At 45.7% G+C, this 21,369-nt stretch overlaps 1 protein-coding gene across 4 annotated transcripts in view; it reads left to right on the top strand.

The window, feature by feature from the left end:
• LOC110156377 (NLR family CARD domain-containing protein 3-like) overlaps positions 1-21,369 on the top strand; it is a 234,805-nt gene that overhangs the window by 156,495 nt on the left and 56,941 nt on the right. For 2 of the 4 annotated variants that reach the window (XM_055160989.1, XM_055160988.1), the window contains 4 exons: positions 22-189; positions 255-419; positions 573-619; positions 813-2,671. In XM_055160989.1, the coding sequence (XP_055016964.1) occupies positions 22-189; positions 255-419; positions 573-619; positions 813-1,396 (964 nt within the window). In that variant the 3' untranslated portion in view covers positions 1,397-2,671. Of the gene's footprint in view, positions 1-21; positions 190-254; positions 484-572; positions 620-812; positions 2,672-11,547; positions 11,629-14,524; positions 14,586-14,759; positions 14,971-15,359; positions 17,122-17,189; positions 17,358-17,422; positions 17,667-17,740; positions 17,788-17,980; positions 18,058-21,369 lie in introns of those variants that run through there. The other 2 variants (XM_055160990.1, XR_008633152.1) reach the window with 2 other exon arrangements.

Here is a 21,369-nt window from a genome sequence, read left to right as displayed (position 1 = left end):
AATGTCCCTCTCTGTCCTCAGTCTTTGTGGCTGTGGCCTGTCCCCTCACAGCTGTGCTCCTCTGGCCTCAGTCCTCAGCTCCTCCAGTCTCACACATCTGGATCTCAGTCACAACGACCTCCAGGACTCAGGAGTGGAGCTGCTGTGTTCTGGACTGAAGAGCGCCCCCTGCAGACTGGAGACGCTCAGGTGAGACACTCCCATGATGCACTCTGCCCCCTTGTGTCCACATGAGTGTAATGCTGTGTCTTTAGGCTGTCTGGATGTCTGGTCTCAGAGAGGGGCGGGGCTGCTCTGGCCTCAGCTCTGAGCTCCGCCCCCTCCCACCTCAGAGAGTTGGACCTGAGCTACAACCATCCAGGACCCTCAGCCGAGCTCCTGACCGCTCTACGGGACCAGCGCCCCCTGCTGTCTGTCAGGTGAGACCACACTGCCCCCTGCTGTCTGTCAGGTGAGACCACACTGCCCCCTGCTGTCTGTCAGGTGTGGGTCCTGGTTCAGTGGGTCTCTGGTCCATGGTGGGTCCAGATCCTGGTCTCTGGTCTGGTCTAAACTGGACTTGTGTGTTTCAGGTTGGATCCTGCTGGAGAGTGTTGGATGGTCCCAGGTCCCAGAAAATGTGAGTCCTCAGTCCAAAGCAGAAACAGAAAACTCAAGGGAAGTCCAGAGAAAATATGATTTTCTATTTTTATTTTGTTATAAATTATAAATTAACAACATATTGTAGGTCAAAGACAAAGTAGAACCATCTCTAGTTCCTTTAAATTTGACCTGTTGTATTTGTAGTTTTAACTCAGCTGTTTGTGTTTCAGACTCCTGTGAGTTCTCTCTGGACCCAAACACAATTCACAGAAAACTCAAACTGTCTGAGGACAAACAGAGAGTCACCTGGGAGGAAGAGGAGCAGCTGTATCCAGATCATGAGGACAGATTCACAGACCAGACTCAGGTCCTGAGCTCCACTGGCCTGAGGGGGCGCTGTTACTGGGAGGTGGAGTGGAGCGGGAAGGTCGATATAGCAGTGAGTTACAGAAGAATCAGACGCAGAGGAACAGGAAAGAAGAGTAAGTTTGGAGAAAATGATCAGTCCTGGAGTTTACGGGTCAATTCTGGACGATACAGCGTCCACCACAACAGCAGAGAAAAAGACATCTACTCTCCACAAAAACTTTCAATAGGAGAGCATGTGTTCGATAGTGGAGTGAATGTGTCCTCTGGCAGACTGGGTGTGTTCCTGGACACTGAGGCTGGATCTTTGTCCTTCTATATGGTCTATGTTGGAAAACTGTTCCATCTCTACACCTTCACCTCCTCCTTCACTGAGCCTCTGTTCCCTGGGTTTGGACTGTGGTATAATTTCAGTTCAGTGTCTGTGGTGAAAATGAAAACACAGTGACATAAAAGAAGGACTCTGTGTAACTTTCTGACTTTGTGAAGTGTGTGTGGTGGGGATGGGGCTGAGCAGTGCAGAGTTTTGTAAATGTTGACAACTGTTTGAGATTTTATTTCATTCCGGCCGCTGCTGTTGGTAATAAACTTGTAGCGGGTGCAGGAGCGTGTGGGGCGTCTCAGTTCAGCCTGTGCGCTCATTTGAAACCCGCGGAGACTCTACGGCGCATCACAAACACACACGCTCCCTATGCACGGCTCGTCTGCGACAGCGTGTGCCCTCGTGTACCAGCGTGCATCACAGGGCAGGTTCAACTTCCTAAACATCCTACCTGTCCACCTGCCTCACGTCAGCACGCCGCCCCTCGCCTTTTCACGCTCTCGCTCCTTCCTGCGTACAGCCAACACAAGCCCCTCCCACAGTGCGGCTGATTAGAAGAACAAGACCAAACGTGAAGCAAAAACCAGTCTAAATTTGTGTTCCAGTGTTGGCACAAAGCAGGTCTACAGCATAGAGCGGATCTACAGAACAGACCTACTGCCACATTTGGCTGAAGTTTGAATAACAAAAGTGCACAAATGCATCTGTGTTTGTCACGATGTGCGTTTGGTTTGGTAAATGTGCAGAGGCTGGTAAATATCACTGCAAAACCAGAAAAGAATATAACTCCAGTTTGGAACTTTAAAAAACAGGTTTAAAAATCTTCCTTCATTTTTTTTTCACAGTTTTGTGTAAAGTGTCAGAGGAAGTTCTCTTAAAGAAGAGGTTCTCAAACTGTGGGGGAGGGTCCGAAAAAGGGGCACAGAGTGTTTCAGTGCAGTTTGTTTGACTTTGTATTAGGTCGATCATTATGACTTGGTCATTTTGTAAGTAGCTCACATGATGAAAAAGTGTGAGCACCTCTGGTTTAGAGTCACACTGAGGTGGGGAACCACAAACACTAGAAAAAGAAAATCTACACTGAGTCATTAGCGAATTACAAATATGGACCAGGTCTGAACCAGGACTAAACTGGGAGAGGAAACAATTGTAATTAGGATATTTTACTAAAACATGGGAACAATTTAACTAAAATGCAAAAAACAAACCCAGGAAACAGAGAAAAGAACGAGCAGATTTTATTCTTCGTCTTTCATAAAGTGGCAAATTTAAACTGCAGCAAATAACCACAATCCACAAAACCACGACCAGAACCAGGACTAAACCAGGACTGAACCAGGACTAAACCAGGACTAAACCAGGACTGAACCAGGACTGAACCAGGACTAAACCAGGACTAAACCAGGAAAAAACCAGGACTAAACAGGACTAAACCAGGACTAAACCAGGACTAACCAGGACTGAACCAGGACAAACCAGGACTAAACCAGGACTGAACCAGGAAACCAGGACTAACCAGGACTAAACCAGGACTAACCAGGACTGAACCAGGACTAAACCAGGACTAAACCAGGACTAAACCAGACTAAACCAGGACTGAACCAGGACTAACCAGGACTAAACCAGGACTAAACCAGGACTGAAACCAGGACTAAACCCAGGACTAACCAGGACTAAAAACAGGACTGAACCAGGACTAAACCAGGACTAAACCAGGACTAAACCAGGACTAAACCAGGACTGAACCAGGTCTAAACCAGGACTAAACCAGGAACCAGGACTGAACCAACTAAACAGGACTGACAAAACCAGGACTAAACCAGGACTAAAACCAGGACTAAACCAGGACTGAACCAGGACTAAACCAGGACTAAAACCAGGACTAAACCAAGGACTAAACCAGGACTGAACCAGGACTAAACCAGACTAAACCAGGACTGAACCAGGACTAAACCAGGACTAAACCAGGACTGAACCAGGAACCAGGACTAAACCAGGACTAAACCAGGACTAAAACCAGGACTGAACCAGGACTAAACCAGGACTAAACCAGGACTAAACCAGGACTAAAACCAGGACTAAACCAGGACTGAACCAGGACTAAACCAGGACTAAACCAGGACTAAACCAGGACTGAACCAGGACTAAACCAGGACTAAACCAGGACTAAACCAGGACTAAACCAGGGACTAAACCAGGACTGAACAGGACAAACCAGGACTAAACCAGGACTAAACCAGACTGAACCAGGACTAAACCAGGACTAAACCAGGACTAAACCAGGACTGCAGGACTAACCAGGACTAAACCAGGACTAAACCAGGACTAAACCAGACTGAACCAGGAACTAAACCAGGACTAAACCAGGACTGAAACAGGACTCCAGGACTAACCAGGACTAAACCAGGACTAAACCAGGACTAAACCAGGACTGAACCAGGACTAAACCAGGACTAAACCAACTAAACCAGGACTAAACCAGGACTAAACCAGGTCTAAACCAGGACTAAACCAGGACTGAACCAGGACTAAACCAGGACTAAACCAGGACTAAAACCAAAACCAGGACTGAACCAGGACTAAACCAGGACTAAACCCAGGACTAAACCAGGTCTAAACCAGGACTAAACCAGGACTGAACCAGGACTAAACCCAGGACTAAACCAGGACTAAACCAGGACTAAACCAGGTCTAAACCAGGACTAAACCAGGACTGAACCAGGACTAAACCAGGAACTAAACCAGGACTGAACCAGGACTAAACCAGGACTAAACCAGGACTAAACCAGGACTAAACCAGGACTAAACCAGGACTAAACCAGGACTAACAGGACTCAGGACTAACCAGGACTAAACCAGGACTGAAAACCAGGACTAAACCAGGACTAAACCAGGACTGAACCAGGACTAAAACCAGGACTAAACCAGGAAAACCAGGCCTAAAACCAGGACTAAACCAGGACTGAACCAGGACTAACCAGGACTAAACCAGGACTAAACCAGGACTAAACCAGGACTGAAAACCAGGTCAAACCAGGACTGAAACCAGCAGGACTAAACCAGGACTGAACCACTAAACCAGGACTGAACCAGGACTAACCACTAAACCAGGACTGAACCAGGACTAAACCAGGACTAACCAGGACTAACCAGGAAACCAGGACTAAACTAAACCAGGACCAAACCAGACTAAACCAGGACTGAACCAGGACTACCACTAAACCCAAGGACTAAACCAGGACTGAACCACTCAGGACTAAACCAGGACTAAACCAGGACTGAACCAGGACTGAACCACTAAAACCAGACAGTCTAAACCAGGACTAAACCAGGACTAAACCAGGACTAACCAGTCTAAACCAGGACTAAACCAGGTCTAAACCAGGTCTAAACAAAACCAGGACTGAACCAGGTCTAAACCAAGTGTAGAAGGACAAATTATGAATTGATGTGAACTCGACTGTTTAAAAGTCCAGTGACGTCTTTTTGCTTTTTTGAGAATCTGTCTTCATTTATTCTCTTAAGAACGACATGTGCTGTGAAATCTAAAACCTGAAAAAGAATCTTTGTAAAGTTGTGGCAAAATAAACATGAGCATAAGTGACATTCTGTTTTTTTAATCATTTCATCAACTCCAGGAGATTTTTCTCTGTTTACGACGATGAACAAAATGTGAAGCGTCTGGTCTGTGTTTTAACGGAGCTCGTGTTTTTTCACCTGATCTGAGACGCTCCTTTGATCCAAATGTATCATTTTTTGGCCAACAAACTTTACATTTTTGGAAACTTCTGGTGCATTGCTTCATCATGGCGAGGGTCCCTGCTCACTACGGGCAAGTCACGTCGCGTCATTTCACTTTCCGCTCACTAGAAGCATCGCTTTGCAATACTAATCACCATAAACCCAAAACACGACTCTAACCCCTTGCCCCAACCCTAACGCCAAGCCTAACCCTGAATGTAACCCTAAGTTTAAACCTAACCTGAGTCGTAACCCCAACCCTAACTCCTAACCTAACCCTGCCATTTTTCTGCATATACATATTGAAAGAGCCCATCTCATGCAAAATCAACTTTTCAGAGCTTTCTACCTTCTTAGGCTATGTTCAGACTGCAGGGCTTAACGCTCAATTCCAATTTTTTTGTGAAATCCGATGTTTTTTCGAGGTCGTTCACATTTCCAGTTAAATGTGACTTGTATGTGACTCCAGTGTGAACATTAAACGGCCCAAAAGTGTCCCACATGTGACACTGGAGACACGATGACGTCAACCGCAGCGAGCGTCTCTGTGTTTACAGAAGTTGTCCAAACATGGACGCAGCATCGAGCACCTGGAGATTTTAAAGTTCCTCTCGTACCGGAGCCAGAACATGAACAACTTATTTGTTTTAAGGAGGAGATTGAGAAGGAGAAGGACGAGGTTTTTGGTCGTGGTGTTTTGTGGGGCAGAACGTTGAAAGGAACATGTGGATGTGGAGACGGAGCCAAGAGTGGTGAGTGGTGATGTGCTTCACTTCAGTGACACAGAGTTCATTAACAATTTTCGCCTACTTCAGCGCAGAATAGTGACGTTTGTGTCTTGTTGATAACGTGTAGGTGGATGAATGCACTTTGGGCGTTCAGACTGAAGTCACATGTCAAAAGATCAGATATGTATCAGTTTCAGGAGCACATATCCAAGTGTCCTGGGTCACATTTGAAAAAATCTGATCTGTGTCGTTCAAACTGTCATTAAAAGATCAGATACAGGAACATAGAGACAAAAAATCGGATTTGGGTCACTTCAGGCTGCAGTCTGAACGCAGCCTAAGAGTGATGTGTGGGCCTTGTATTTGTCGCTGAAGTGGTTTTTAGATTGATTCTGCATTTTTTAAACAAATTGTAGCATATTTCTGCCACCCTCCCATTTGACAACGAACTAAAACTGCAACAACAATGACGTGGCAGATACACCTATGATGCGTTTGACATAGCAGAAAATGCTTCACAACTGCCCCCATCCCCCACTCCACCTCCTCCACTGGCATCGTCTGACAATTCCCACATGAACACCTCAACAAAAGCGACAGCATAATCTCTCTGCAGTGTTCATGATATAATAAGTTTATCTACTAGCGTTTATTAATACTTTACCAATAAGTAATGTTCAGCTGATGTGGACACGGTGCTTGCTCTTCATGCTCCTCAAAGTCCTCGTCCGATTCCGGGTCCAACACATGTGGCTGAACTCGCTGTATCACCACGATGAATAAAAGTTTATTCCTGTCGCTATCAGGGTGCACGTCTGTCTCCCCCTCCCTCCCTGGGGAGGAAGGGCAGCTCACTCAGAGCCTATGTCACATTTGGAGGGCGGAACCTGTGCTTTTTCAGGACGGGCGGGGGGAGGAGCAGTAGTCAGACTTTCATAGTTCCTGGTCTGTGAATGTCTCCAAGAAATCAGCAAGATTTCGGAACTATTGTGGAATGGATGTTCCAAAACCCAAATTGTGAACTTGAATATGTGCAGAAGATACAATGTGAAAAGAGTTCTTTTGTATGACATGGGCCCTTTAAAAAAACAAAAACAAATCAAAGATGTCGGACTTCCGGTTTGTAAAGGGGCGTGGTCACACTGTACGTTTTTGTTCCTATTGCCATGATTCATCTGACTACAAAATTTGGTTTACTACGCCAAACTTTGTGTAACAACCACCTACAACACCGACCACGTACAACCGACCACGTACACACCGACCACCTACACCACGACCACTACAACACCGACCACCTACAACACCGACACCACCACGACCACCACCATGACCACCTACACACCGACCACCTCTACACCGACCACCTACAACACCGACCACTACAACACCGACCGACCACCTACAGACACCGACCACCAACACGACCACCTACAACACCGACCACCTACAACACCGACCACCTACAACACCGACCACCTACAACACCGACCACCTACACCACGACCACCACTACAACACCGACCACCGTACCACACGACCGACCACCTACCACAACCGACCACCTACCAACACACGTACAACACCGACACCAACACACCTACAACACCGCTAACACACCGACCACCTACAACACCGACACACCGACCACCTACACACTACCGACACCGACCACCTACACACGACCACGACCACCTACAACACCGACCACCTACAACCACACGTACAACACGACCAACAACACCGACCACCTACAACACCGACCGACCAACAACACCGACCACCTACAACACCGACCACCTACAACACCGACCCACCTACAACACCGACACCGACACCTACACACCCGACCACCTACATACACCGACAACACCGACCACCTACAACACCGACCAACCACACACAACACCGACACTACAACACCGACCACCTACCACAACACGACCACCTACACACCGACCACCTACAACACCGACCACCTACAACACCGACCACCTACAACACTGACCACGAACAACACCGACCACCTACACACCGACCACCTACAACACCGACCACGAACAAACACCTACAACACCGAGGACCACCTACCTGCCACAACAACAACACCGACCCTACAACACGACCACCTACAAAACACCGACACTACCTACACACCGACCACCTAGGCAAGGCAAGGCAAGGCAAGTTTATTTTGTATAGCACAATTCGTACACAAAGTAATTCAAGTGCTTTACAGAATAAGAAATATACATTAAAATCATAAAAAACAAATCAAAAACATAAATAATCATGAAAGATTAAAATTAAAAAAGAGAGACATAAATTGGAGAGAAGAGTGCGGAATGAAAAACCTTTCAGTTATTTGCACAGTTAAACAGAAATGTTTTGAGTCTGGATTTAAACAGCGTCACAGAAGAGTCTGTCTCACATGTTCAGACTGTTCCAGGTTTTAGCTGCATGAACCTGAAACTCTGACTCCTCTTGTTTAGTCGTGACTCTGGGCACCAGCAGGAGGCTGGTCCCTGAGGTCCTCAGAGTGCGAGATGGTTCATATGACACTAACATGTCACAGATGGACTTTGGTGCTCGGACATGGAGACACTTGTACACAAGCAGAGCTGCTTTAAAGTCTATTCTCTGAGGCACAGGAAGCCAGTGCAGAGACCTGAGCACAGGACTTATGTGCTCGTACTTCCTAGTTCGAGTCAGGACCCGAGCTGCAGCGTTCTGGATGTTCTGGATGTTCTGCAGCGTCTCACAGCTCGTTTGGAGAGACCAGTGAGCAGACCATTACAGTATCTAACCTACTGGAGACAAACGCATGGATAAGTTTCTCCAAGTCTGATTTAGACAGTAAACCTTTGATTTTTGCTATGTTTTTTAGATGGTAAAAGGCTGCAGATGTTATTGATTTGATGTGGCTGTTAAAGTTCAAGTCTGAGTCCATTATTACCCTAGATTTCTTGCCTGATTTGAAAGGTTTTAGAGAGAGAGACTGGAGGTGATGCTGACACTGTCCCTTTGTTTCTGTGGACCAAATACTATGACTTCAGTCTTGTCAGAGTTTAGCTGGAGAAAGTTGTTTTGCATCCACACACTGATCTGTTGGATGCAGTGACCAAGTGACTCCACTGGTCCATAGTCTCCTGCTGCCAGAGAGACGTAGATCTGAGTGTCATCTGCATAATTGTGGTACGACACGTTATTGCTGCTTATTAACTGGCCTAATGGCAGCATGTAGAGATTGAACAACAGGGGGCCCAGGATTGACCCCTGAGGCACCCCACAGGTCAGGGCATGTCATCTGAGACACAGTTTCCAATTTCAACAAAATACTTCCTGTCTTCTAGATAGGACTTGAACCAGTTTAGTACAGTACCAGAAATGCCCACCCAGTCCTCTAGTCTCTGTAAGAGGATCCATGATCGACAGTGTCAAAAGCAGCACTCAGATCTAACAGGATCAAGACTGAGACTTTGCCTGCATCAGTGTTCAGGCGGATGTCATTTGTCACCTTGATAAGAGCAGTCTCAGTGCTGGTGGTGGGCTCTAAAACCTGACTGGAAAACATCAAAGGAGTTGTTCATTTGGAGAAAGTTCGTAAACAGCTTTTTCAAGGACTTTGCCAAAAAACGGCAGATTTGAGATGGGTCTGAAATTGTTCAGTACTGTGGCATCAAAGACTACTCTTCTTTAGGAGAGGCTTAATGACCGCAGTTTTCAATGCGTTTGGGAATGTTCCAGATTGAAGTGACATGTTTAACTATGTGAGTGGTGGTGAAAGTAAACCTGTTGAGGACGGACTTTAGAAATCTAGTGGGTAACATGTCCAGGCAGCAAGTAGATGAACTCAGACTGGTAACGATCTCTAAAACAGTTTTGTCAGTTACAGGTGCAAAGTGATTCAGCTCTAAGTGTCTCTGTGGCTGCATGCTTGTTATTTGTGTTGTGGAATTGATGGCATTTTTGATGCCCTGAACTTTGTCATTAAAGAAAACTGCAAACTCATTACATTTAGATGTGGAAATCAGTTCTAGTGGCAGTGGAGCTGGAGGGTTTGTTAATCTGTTCACTGTTGCAAACAGGACACGAGAGTTGTTACTGCAATTACCAATAATGTCCGAAAAATACTTCTCTCTTGTTTTACTCAAAGTGTAGTTGTACATATGCATTGTTCCTCTGTAAATCTCATAATGAACCTGGAGGTTTGACTTGCGCCATTTCCGCTCAGCCTTCCGGCACACCGACCACCTACAACACCGACCACGAACAACACCGAGCACCTACAACACCGACCACGAACAACACCGACCACCTACAACACCGACCACCTACAACACCGACCACCTACAACACTGACCACCTACAACACCACCACTACCGACCACCTACACCACCAACACCGACCACTACAACACGACACACGACAACACCGACCACCCACAACACCGACCACCTACAACACCGACCACGAACAACACCGACCACCTACAACACCGACCACCTACAACACCGACCACGAACAACACCGACCACCTACAACACCGACCACCTACAACACCGACCACCTACAACACCGACCACCTACAACACCGACCACCTACAACACCGACCACCTACAACACCGACCACGTACAGCACCGACCAACGGACTAAGTGTAGATGGACAAAAAAAAACAGACGACTAGAACTCAGCTGAACCGAGACACAGAACGAATGAAGTGTTTTGGAGGAGAAAACTCGACTGTTTAAATTCCAACTGATCAAATTTTTTTCTTCGTTGAGTCATTTGTGTTGATTTTTTTCTCTGAAAAACTACATGTGTTTAGGTGAAACAGACTCTACTAAAACTTTAAAAATATATCTACAGTAAAGCAAAATTACTGCTAAAAGAGATTTTGTATTTTTTATCATTTGAATCACTGCCATCATTTGTATTTTTAATCATTCAAGCCCAGTAGTTGTTTTTTTTTTTTTTTTTTTTTTGGGTTCATGGCGATGAATAAAATTCAGTGCATCTGGACTTTGGCCTGTGTCTTTGTGGAGTCTGTTTTATTTCAAATGATCTGATCTGAACCTTTGAACCAGTTATTTATTAATGAAGAAGAGAGAACAGAGCTGCTACTTTACTTTATGTTTTTACAGTGGAGCAGCCAGGGCTCAAACTGTCATTGTGTCCTTGGGCAACACACTTCACCCACATTTGGTCCAAATGTAGAGAAGGTTTCATGGGTGGTCGTCTGTTTTTGGGTCCCAGTCAGAAGCGTCGAGACGGGAGCGAGAACGTCTTGATCACAAAAACAGAATCCAGACGACGAGCGATGAAACCTTCTCTACACTGAACCTCTCCTGGACCAATGAAGGATTACACCGTCTCTTTGTACAAATGAAAAACATAATCTGTGTGTCACTAGTGAGATCTGCAGCTGTCCATAGTTGTTTCAGATCAATATTGTGATTTAAAATGTCCAAATGAGAACAGAATGATCCACTGGTTTCATAGATTATGATTCTACAGCAGACACAAGCACTACAGCTCTTCTTTAAACTGGACGGGTTTTGTTTCTCTCTAAATTGTTCATGACAAATTAAAACATTTTTTCACCAAAGTGTTTTGTTCTGAGTGCAGGACCAAGATGGACCCACCCAGATCTGGACCTAAACCTGGTCCAGTTTCTGTGAAGAGCGACAGGTCCAAAGGCCATGGTCCAGACTTTAAAGGGTTTGTTTTGTTCATAAACTGCAAAACTAAAAACAGGATGGTGCACATAAATGCATTTGTCACATAAAGTGTTTGTTTGACAGGAGTTGTGCTCAGAGCTGTGAGTCTCTGCAGAGTGACCGCTCCAGAGATCCAGGTCCAGAGTTTAAAGCTGCTTCAGGCCTGTAAGTGTCTCTCTGTACCTGGACTGTGCTTTAAAGGGGAGGGGGAAGTGTCTGGGGAGAGGGAGGTCATTAAAGTCCATACTGATCTAACAGGATCAGGACTGAGACTTTGTCTGCATCAGTGTTCAGGTGGATGTCATTTGTCACATTGATCAGACTCAGGGCTGTGGAGGCTCGAAAACCTGACTGGAAAACACCAAAGGAGCTGTTCATTTGGACAAAGTTAAGAAGCTGTTGGTAAAAAAAAAAAGAAAACGGCAGATTTCAGATGGTTCTCTTGGGAACGTCAAGACCAGGACTGAACCAGGTCTAAACAAGGACTGAACCAGGACTGAACCAAAGCTGAACCATGCTGAAACCAGGTCTAAACCCAGTCTATAGTCAGACTAAGTGTAGATGGACAAAAAAACTTCGGAAGCCGAGAGAGGTCACAACAAACGCAAACGCTGCAACAAATACAAATGTGACAACACAACAAAAAAGCCACAACTGAAGTGACCACGGGAATCTATTTTCCAACGGATCGATCAAGCGGCAAGTGAAGAAGAAGAACTGCAACATGAAAAGTAAAGGAACGGAGAAGTTGGAAACGTAAGTGTAGCAGTGTGCGTCTGCTGCCTTCTGCCACCAGGTGGCGCCTGGGCGTGTAAAAGGGCACTCCCCGTAGCGTCTCGTTCTCTGACCTCGGCGTACTTCCAGGATAGGGCCCCGCCTTGTCGCGCACAGGTAAACAACTGCTGTTCTCTGATTACAATTGCAAGGTTATAATTTAATGTGTGGCTTTATTATAGTGCCACCGCTCCTAGAGTCCCGATGTGTCCGATCGAAGTTATGGCTCGTGAGTAAAGCTCCTGTGTGTATTTGCTGTTGATCGCTACAAGCGCCACTGTCAGCCGCTGTCCACGGTTGGGTCGGTGTTGGGTCGGTGTTGCTGTCAGATGCTCCGGCCGCTCGGCCTCAAGCCTCGTGGATGTAGAAGCGTGTGTTTTGTGGTACGTTGGCTGGTCACTGGTTCAGGTTCATGTATGGGGCGACTACCAAGTGAAGGATAAAATATAATGTTCATTTTAGGGTCCAGGCTGGTCTTCAGCTCGTCATCTGGTGGAGCGGTGTCCCTGTGAACGAGCTGCTGCTTTGTTTTATTGTGTTTTATGTTGTAAGGACAAAGTCATCGTACAGCTGCTTTTGTGAAGCCTTTAATCTGCAGTTATGTGAACAGTGAAGAGTTTACTCTTAAAGTTAAGATAACAAAAGGGAAACAATTGAATAATGGTAACGATAAATTATTTCATGTTTTGTAAGTCACTTGTCTATCAATTAACGAACCTGTGAGCCTTATTTTAGTTTAGCAAATTTAGTTTTAGTTTCTGGGCTATGCCCAGTGGCGTTGTTGGTTTTGTTAATTATATTACTTTGGGGTTCTCTTACACACCCCTCCCACATGCCCCGCTCGCCACGTAAGTAAAAGTAATTTATTGTTTTATCATTATTCGTTTCACATTGTAGTTCTTCTTCTTCACTCACCGCTTGATCGGTCCGTCAGAAAATAGAGTCCCGCGGTCACTTCCATTGTGGCTTTTTAATGTGTTGTGGCACTTGTATTTGTTGCGGTGTTTGCGTTTGTTGCAACCCCTCTCGGCTTCTGTAAAAAATTGACCACAAGAACTAAAAACAGACCACAAGAACTAAAAACAGAACACTAGAAGTAAAAAAATGAACCACTGTAACTCTGAACTGCAGAAGTTACAGAAGTATAGAATCTTTTGAAGGAGAAAACTCGATTGTTAACATTTCAAACTGATCTAAACTCATCTCTAAAACTTAAAAATATGTATTTATTGAAAAGATGTGGCAAAATGAATCCAAAGAACTGAAATGTTGTTTTTGTTATGATTTAGTGATGATAAGATCCAGTAGATTTTTCTGTTTATGGTGATGAATAAAGTTTATTGCGTTTGGACTTTTACTGTTTTATTTCACATGATCTGATCTGAACCTTTGAACCAGTGATTTATTAATGAAGAAGAGAGAACAGAGCTGCTACTTTACTTTATGTTTTTACAGTGGAGCAGCCAGGGCTCAAACTGTCATTGTGTCCTTGGGCAACACACTTCACCCACATTTGGTCCAAATGTAGAGAAGGTTTCATGGGTGGTCGTCTGTTTTTGGGTCCCAGTCAGAAGCGTCGGGACGGGAGCGAGAACGTCTTGATCACAAAAACAGAATCCAGACGACGAGCGATGAAACCTTCTCTACACTGAACCTCTCCTGGACCAATGAAGGATTACACCGTCTCTTTGTACAAATGAAAACATAATCTGTGTGTCACTAGTGAGATCTGCAGCTGTCCATAGTTGTTTCAGATCAATATTGTGATTTCAAATGTCCAAATGAGAACAGAATGATCCACTGGTTTCATAGATTATGATTCTACAGCAGACACAAGCACTACAGCTCTTCTTTAAACTGGACGGGTTTTGTTTCTCTCGAAATTGTTCATGACAAATTAAAACATTTTTTCACCAAAGTGTTTTGTTCTGAGTGCAGGACCAAGATGGACCGACCCAGATCTGGAACTAAACCTGGTCCAGTTTCTGTGAAGAGTGACAGGTCCAAAGGCCATGGTCCAAACTTTAAAGGGTTTGTTTTGTTCATAAACTGCACAAATAAAAACAGGATGGTGCACATAAATGCATTTGTCACATAAAGTGTTTGTTTGACAGGAGTTGTGCTCAGAGCTGTGAGTCTCTGCAGAGTGACCGCTCCAGAGATCCAGGTCCAGAGTTTAAAGCTGCTTCAGGCCTGTAAGTGTCTCTCTGTACCTGGACTGTGCTTTACAGGGGAGGGGGAAGTGTCTGGGGAGAGGGAGGTCCTTAAACTCTATACTGATCCACAGAGAGAAGCTGAGTCTAGAGGAGAGCAGAGGAGAGCGCCCCCATCTGGACCACATATTTACTGTGAGTACAGAAAAAAACACTTTAGCAATTATCAGAAAAAAATATTTTTGTCAGAAAATAAATGTCTTCTGATCCACACCAAAAGTTCTGAGGACTGAAACAAATCATCCAGGAGCTGTACTCCCATCTTTCCTGGATCAGAGCCAATACTTTAGTCCAAACTGTGTGTTTCAGGTTCTGGAGGAGCAGGTCCTGGTTTATGTCCAACAGCAGCTGCAGAGGCTCCACAGGCTCCTGGCCTCAGATTACCCAGAATGCTCTGAGGGTGAGGAGCTGAGCACAGAGGTTCTGAACATCACCCTGGACTTCCTGAAGAAGATGGACCAGGAGCATCTGGCTCAGCGTCTGCAGAACAGTACGACCAACCCAAACCCACGTACAACAGGTAAATCCTCCAGCTGAGACCAAACTGTAGTGAAATTCTTCATTCACTTTTATTCCCATTGAGCTCAACTCTCCCATCCACCTGGAAGTTCACTCCAGTTATGGAAGAACATTTTCTATCCTCCTCCTTTACAGAACTTTACTGTAAATGTTTTCACAACAAAACATACTGCACTGCAGTAAACAGTGAAGTTTTTCAATATTTGATCCAAAATGGCAAGAAATCTAAATACAACGTCAAATGAGTTAAAGATAAACTGTATTTGACACATTTGTATTGGAGAGAAAAGTGGCTGAGCAGAGGACTGTGGGGTAAACCTGCTGTGTTCTCATAGTTCTGTGTCATTTGGAGATTGTGAGTTCACTGAGGGCCTCTGTTGTCTTCCTCAGGGACTGAAGTTGGAGTTCACTGTGAGAAACTGAAGAGGCATCTGCAGCAGAGATTCAGTCGTGTGTTTGAGGGCGTGGCTAAAGCAGGAGACTCCGCCCCCCTGACCCAGATCTACACAGAGCTCTACATCACAGAGGGCGGAGCCTCAGAGGTCAACCAGGAACATGAGGTCAGACACATGGAGACGGCGTCCAGGAGACCGGCCGCTCCAGAGACCATCACATGTGAAGAGCTCTTTAAACCCCGCCCACATTCACCACAGCCAATCAGATTAGTGCTGACGAAGGGCGTGGCCGGCGTGGGGAAAACAGTGCTGACTCAGAAGTTCAGTCTGGACTGGGCTGAAGGCTGGGCCCACCAGGACCTCCAGCTGCTGTTCCCGTTCACTTTCAGAGAGCTCAATGTGCTCAGAGACACACAGTTCAGCCTGGTGGAGCTGCTGCACCACTTCTTCAGTCCATCCAAACATCTCTGCAGCTTCCAACAGCTCCAGGTGCTCTTCATCTTTGACGGTCTGGACGAGTGCAGACTTCCTCTGGACTTCGGCCGAACCCGGGTCCTGACCGACCCCACAGAGTCCGCCTCAGTGCACGTGCTGCTGGTGAACCTCATCAGGGGGAGCCTGCTTCCCTCCGCTCGCCTCTGGATAACCACGCGCCCCGCCGCAGCCAATCAGATCCCTGCTGAGTGCGTCTCCATGGTGACAGAGGTGCGAGGGTTCACCGACCCGCAGAAGGAGCAGTACTTCAGGAAGAGGTTCAGAGACCAGGCCACAGCTGTCATCTCCCACATCAAGAGCGTCCGCAGCCTCCACATCATGAGCCACATGCCGATCTTCTGCTGGATCCTCTCCACAGTTCTACAGAAGCTTCTGGAACAAACAGAGAAACCAGAGCTGCCCCAGACTCTCACACAGATGTACGTCCACTTCCTGGTGGTGCAGGCCAAAGTCCAGAACATCAAGTATCACCAGGGATCAGGGGAGGACCTTCACTGGACTCCAGAGACCAGGGAGATGGTGAAGTCTCTGGGAAAACTGGCCTTTGAGCAGCTGCAGAAAGGAAACCTGATCTTCTACGAGAGTGACCTGAGCGAGTGTGGGCTGGATGCTGCAGCGGCCTCAGTGTACTCCGGAGTGTTCACACAGGTCTTTAGAGAGGAGCCAGGCCTGTACCAGGACAAGGTCTACTGCTTCATCCATCTGAGTGTGCAGGAGTTTCTGGCTGCTCTTCACGTCCATTTGACCTTCTTCAGCTCTGGAGAGAACCTGCTGGAGACACCACACTCCTCTAAGTGTCCAGACCCTGAAGTCTTCTACCGCTCTGCTGTGGACCAGGCCTTACAGAGTCCAAATGGACACCTGGACCTGTTCCTGCGCTTCCTCCTGGGGCTGTCTCTGCCGACCAATCAGAGGCTGCTGCAGGGTCTGATGACTCACACAGGAAGTAAACGGACCAATCACAAGACAGTAAAGTTCATCAAACAGAAGCTGGATGAAAAGGGTCTGTCTGCAGAGAGAAGAATGAACCTGCTCCACTGTCTGAACGAACTCAACGACCACAGTCTGCTGGAGCAGATACAGAAGAACATGAGAGAAGGAGAACTCTCCTCGTTAAGTTCTCCTGCTGAGTTGTCTGCTCTGTCCTTCATCTTACTGTCCTCAGACTCAGACATGGAGGAGTTTGACCTGAGGAAATACCAGGCCTCAGAGACAGCTCTCCTGGGTCTGCTGCCGGTGGTCAGAGCCTCCACCAAAGCCCTGTGAGTCCAGACTGTATTTAAACTCTTGTGTGGAGGTTCTAGTCTCTAATGTCCCTCTCTGTCCTCAGTCTTTGTGGCTGTGGTCTGTCCCCTTACAGCTGTGGTCCTCTGGCCTCAGTCCTCAGCTCCTCCAGTCTCACACATCTGGATCTCAGTCACAACGACCTCCAGGACTCAGGAGTGGAGCTGCTGTGTTCTGGACTGAAGAGCGCCCCCTGCAGACTGGAGACCCTCAGGTGAGACGCTCCCATGATGCTCTCTGCCCCCTTGTGTCCACATGAGTGTAATGCTGTGTCTTTAGGCTGTCTGGATGTCTGGTCTCAGAGAGGGGCGGGGCTGCTCTGGCCTCAGCTCTGAGCTCCGCCCCCTCCCACCTCAGAGAGTTGGACCTGAGCTACAACCATCCAGGACCCTCAGCAGAGCTCCTGGCCGCTCTACGGGACCAGCGCCCCCTGCTGTCTGTCAGGTGAGACCACACTGCCCCCTGCTGTCTGTCAGGTGAGACCACACTGTCCCCTGCTGTCTGTCAGGTGTGGGTCCTGGTTCAGTGGGTCTCTGGTCCATGGTCGGTCCAGATCCTGGTCTCTGGTCTGGTCTAAACTGGACTTGTGTGCTTCAGGTTGGATCCTGCTGGAGAGTGTTGGATGGTCCCAGGTCCCAGAAAATGTGAGTCCTCAGTCCAAAGCAGAAAGAGAAAACTCAAGGGAAGTCCAGAGAAAATATTATTTTCTGCTTTTATTTTGTTATAAATTATAAATGAACAACATATTGTAGGTCAAAGACAAAGTAGAACCATCTCTAGTTCCTTTAAATTTGACCTGTTGTATTTGTAGTTTTAACTCAGCTGTTTGTGTTTCAGACTCCTGTGAGTTCTCTCTGGACCCAAACACAATTCACAGAAAACTCAAACTGTCTGAGGACAAACAGAGAGTCACCGGGGTGTTTGTCAATCAGTCATATCCAGATCATGAGGACAGATTCACAGACCAGACTCAGGTCCTGAGCTCCACTGGCCTGAGGGGGCGCTGTTACTGGGAGGTGGAGTGGAGAGGGAAGGTCGATATAGCAGTGAGTTACAGAAGAATCAGACGGAGAGGAACAGGAAAGGAGAGTAAGTTTGGAGAAAATGATCAGTCCTGGTGTCTACGGGTCAGTGAGCGACGATACAGTGCCCACCACAAGAGCAGAAAAAAGTATTTCTACTTTCCAAAAGTATTTCCTATTGGTATATTAGTCGATAAACTGGAGAAGAAGGAAGAGCCCTCTGGCAGAGTGGGTGTATTCCTGGACACTGAGGCTGGATCTTTGTCCTTCTTCAAGGTCCTCTCTGATGGAAAACTGATCCATCTCTACACCTTCACCTCCTTCTTCACTGAGCCTCTGTTCCCTGGGTTTGGGCTGTGGGGGGTAACGAGTTCAGTGTCTTTGTCTTTTAACCCTTACATACTGTTGTCAAATTTGACCCGTTTTGACATTCAACTTTAGAGAAAATACCCTAAGCATCATTCTTTCATCCTGAAATTTTATGACTTTTCCTAAATGTTGCCAAAATACACAAAAATGAAAATATTTAAACATTTTATACTTTTGTACAGGTGCTACAGATTTTGCGACACTGAGGCTGTTTCGGGTCAAATTTGACCCGTATCTATTAAGATGGATTTTTGCTCTATGTGTGGGTCAAATGATGCAAAATGGAATTTGAAACTGCACAGACCATGTTTGTGTTTATTTTTTTATGGCACAGTGGTGACAGAGTTCAAGAGTTCACTGTTTTGAGATTCCCATATGCCCCAGGTTCCCAGAGACAGACGCCTGTTGGTTTTTGAAGGGGCGAAGGAGAATCTCAAAACAGTGAACGGAGTGATCATCCTGTTTATGGAGCACATAAGCAACACAAGTCAGTCAAGTGGGAGAGAGATCTTTTCTTCTAAGTTTGAGTAAGTTCACCCATGAAGCGGACTTCCGGTTGGGTGGTTTAATGGAGTAGATGCGTGTGTTTGCGTCCCCCAAACTTTATCACTTCTACTCGGTCATATACTCGCTAAAGCCTTTCTTGCTTGACCACATAGAGTTTTTAAGTGTGCAATCCATTTTCTGAGTGAAACCATGCCTCCGAAAGGAAAAAGGACGAGCAGGAAGGGGAAGATGTGGCAAGCGTTAGCGCGTTTACAGCTGTGCTAACCACGAAGAAAGCCAAAACTAAATCTGAGCTGTTGGCCGAAATCAGGGACACCTACACAAAATATGAAGCAAAGTTGACCGCTGTTCAGGCCACCGTTGACAACCATGCAGAGCGTATCCCTAGTTTGGAGCAGTCTGCAAACACCACCAGTGTTTAAATGGGCCGAACTAAAAGCGACAGCCAAAGAGAACGTGAAGTTGAAGGCTAAGCTAGTGGGTCTCAAAGGCAGGAGCCGTCGCAACAACATCCGAATTGTTGGGCTATCTGAAAACATTGAAGGCTCCAGGCCAACAGCTTTCTTTTCACAGCTACTTTTTGAGGTGCTTGGTGCTGACATCTTGACGTCACCCCCAGAGCTGGACAGGGCTCACTGCGCACAGCCCGCTAAGCCGAAGCTCTCGGGTAAACCACGGCAAGTTGTGATATGTTTTCATTCTTTTCAAACCCGGGAGGTGGTGGTGGGGGGCACGCTAAACTGAAATACAAGGACTCGCCCGTCCACATCTTCAAGGACTACACTCTAGAAGTTATGGAGCAACGCAACCAATGCCGAGATGTCATGAAGATGCTCTACGAGTTGGGCTACAAACCCGCCCTGAGGTACCCGGCTAAGCTATTCGTTGTACTTGAAGACGGCTCCAGGAAACTTCTTCCCTCTGTGAAGGAAGCTGCGGACTTTGCATCTCATTGTCGCCGCCAAGATGAACCGGAGGTAAAATAACAGCCATACCAAGTAACCATCAGTGCTTAATGTGTGCACTGCATTCTGACTGCAGGAATGGGACGATTTATATATATATATATATATATATATATATATATATATATATATATATATATATATATATATATATATATAATATGTGTGTGTGTGTGTGTATGTATGTATATATATATATATATATATATATATATATATATATATATATTTATTATTATATTATTATTTTATTATTATTATTATTTTTTTTATTTTTTTTATTTTTTTTTGTTTATAATTATTTTCATAGTATCATTATATGAAGGGAAGGAAGGAAGGAAGGAAAGGAAAAAGGAAAGGGAAAGTGAAAAAAAAAAGTTAAAATATTATCATTATCATTATATTATTTTATTTTATTTCTTATTATTGGCTACTGTTTATTTTAATGATGCGCATGCCTCTTTGGTATAAGTTGTTGGCAATAAATAGCCGTGTATGTGCAATATTGACATTTGTGTGAATTATTGGGTTTTATCTGACCATTGTTGTGAGTGCCTTAATATTGGGGAAGTTGGGACTTTTGGTACTTTGGATTCATGCTGGAAGCCCTAAAGGTGTTTGAGACACTTTTGTGCAATGGACACTTGAGTTCCACGTATGTATGGGAGGGATTTGGCCATTGGGGTTATGTTTGTGTTTTGTTTTGTTTTTTTCCTTGCTCTTTCTCTCTCCTTCTTTATTTCTTCTTCTCTCTTTCTCCCTCACTTTTTTCCCTCACAGGAATGTACTATGTCCGTTTTGCCATTTTGCTTCTGCTGGTCCCTGGCAGCATTCAATACCTCATTTCTGACAGTCATAAGGTACGGCAATGACAAATAACCCACTTAGACTTGTTTCTTGGAATGTGAAGGGGATGAGGAATGCCACAAAATTGGGACGCGTAATGGACTCATTTAAATCAGCTTAAGGGTGATGTCTATTTTATCCAGGAGACTCATATGTTAAACAAGCAGGTCGTACGGCTTAAAAAGCATTGGGTTGGTGAAGTCTTTCACACCTACATTTAATGGTAGGGCCAGGGGCGCGGCCATCATTTTTCACAGAGGCTTTCCCTTTATATCAGAGAGATCAGTCTTAGATCCAAATGGCAGATACGCAATGGTTTCTGGGAGGCTTCTGGAGATGCCGTTCTTGTTTGTATGTGTCTGTGGTCCCAACTGGGATGATAGTCTTTTTGTGACTAAACATTTCTCATCCTCATATTGAAAATCATTACATAATTGTAGGAGGTGATTTTAAACTTGTTCAAGACCCACTGTTGGATCGGTCTTCCAACAATTTTTTTTCCCTCACTAAGGCAGCA

Source organism: Boleophthalmus pectinirostris, unplaced genomic scaffold, assembly GCF_026225935.1.
Source record: "Boleophthalmus pectinirostris isolate CB_2022bp ecotype Guang Dong unplaced genomic scaffold, ASM2622593v1 HiC_scaffold_3, whole genome shotgun sequence".
Classification (NCBI taxonomy): Eukaryota; Metazoa; Chordata; class Actinopteri; order Gobiiformes; family Gobiidae; genus Boleophthalmus; species Boleophthalmus pectinirostris.
The sequence above is the reverse complement of the archived record's forward strand: the minus strand, read 5'-3'. Positions and strand labels throughout refer to the sequence as shown.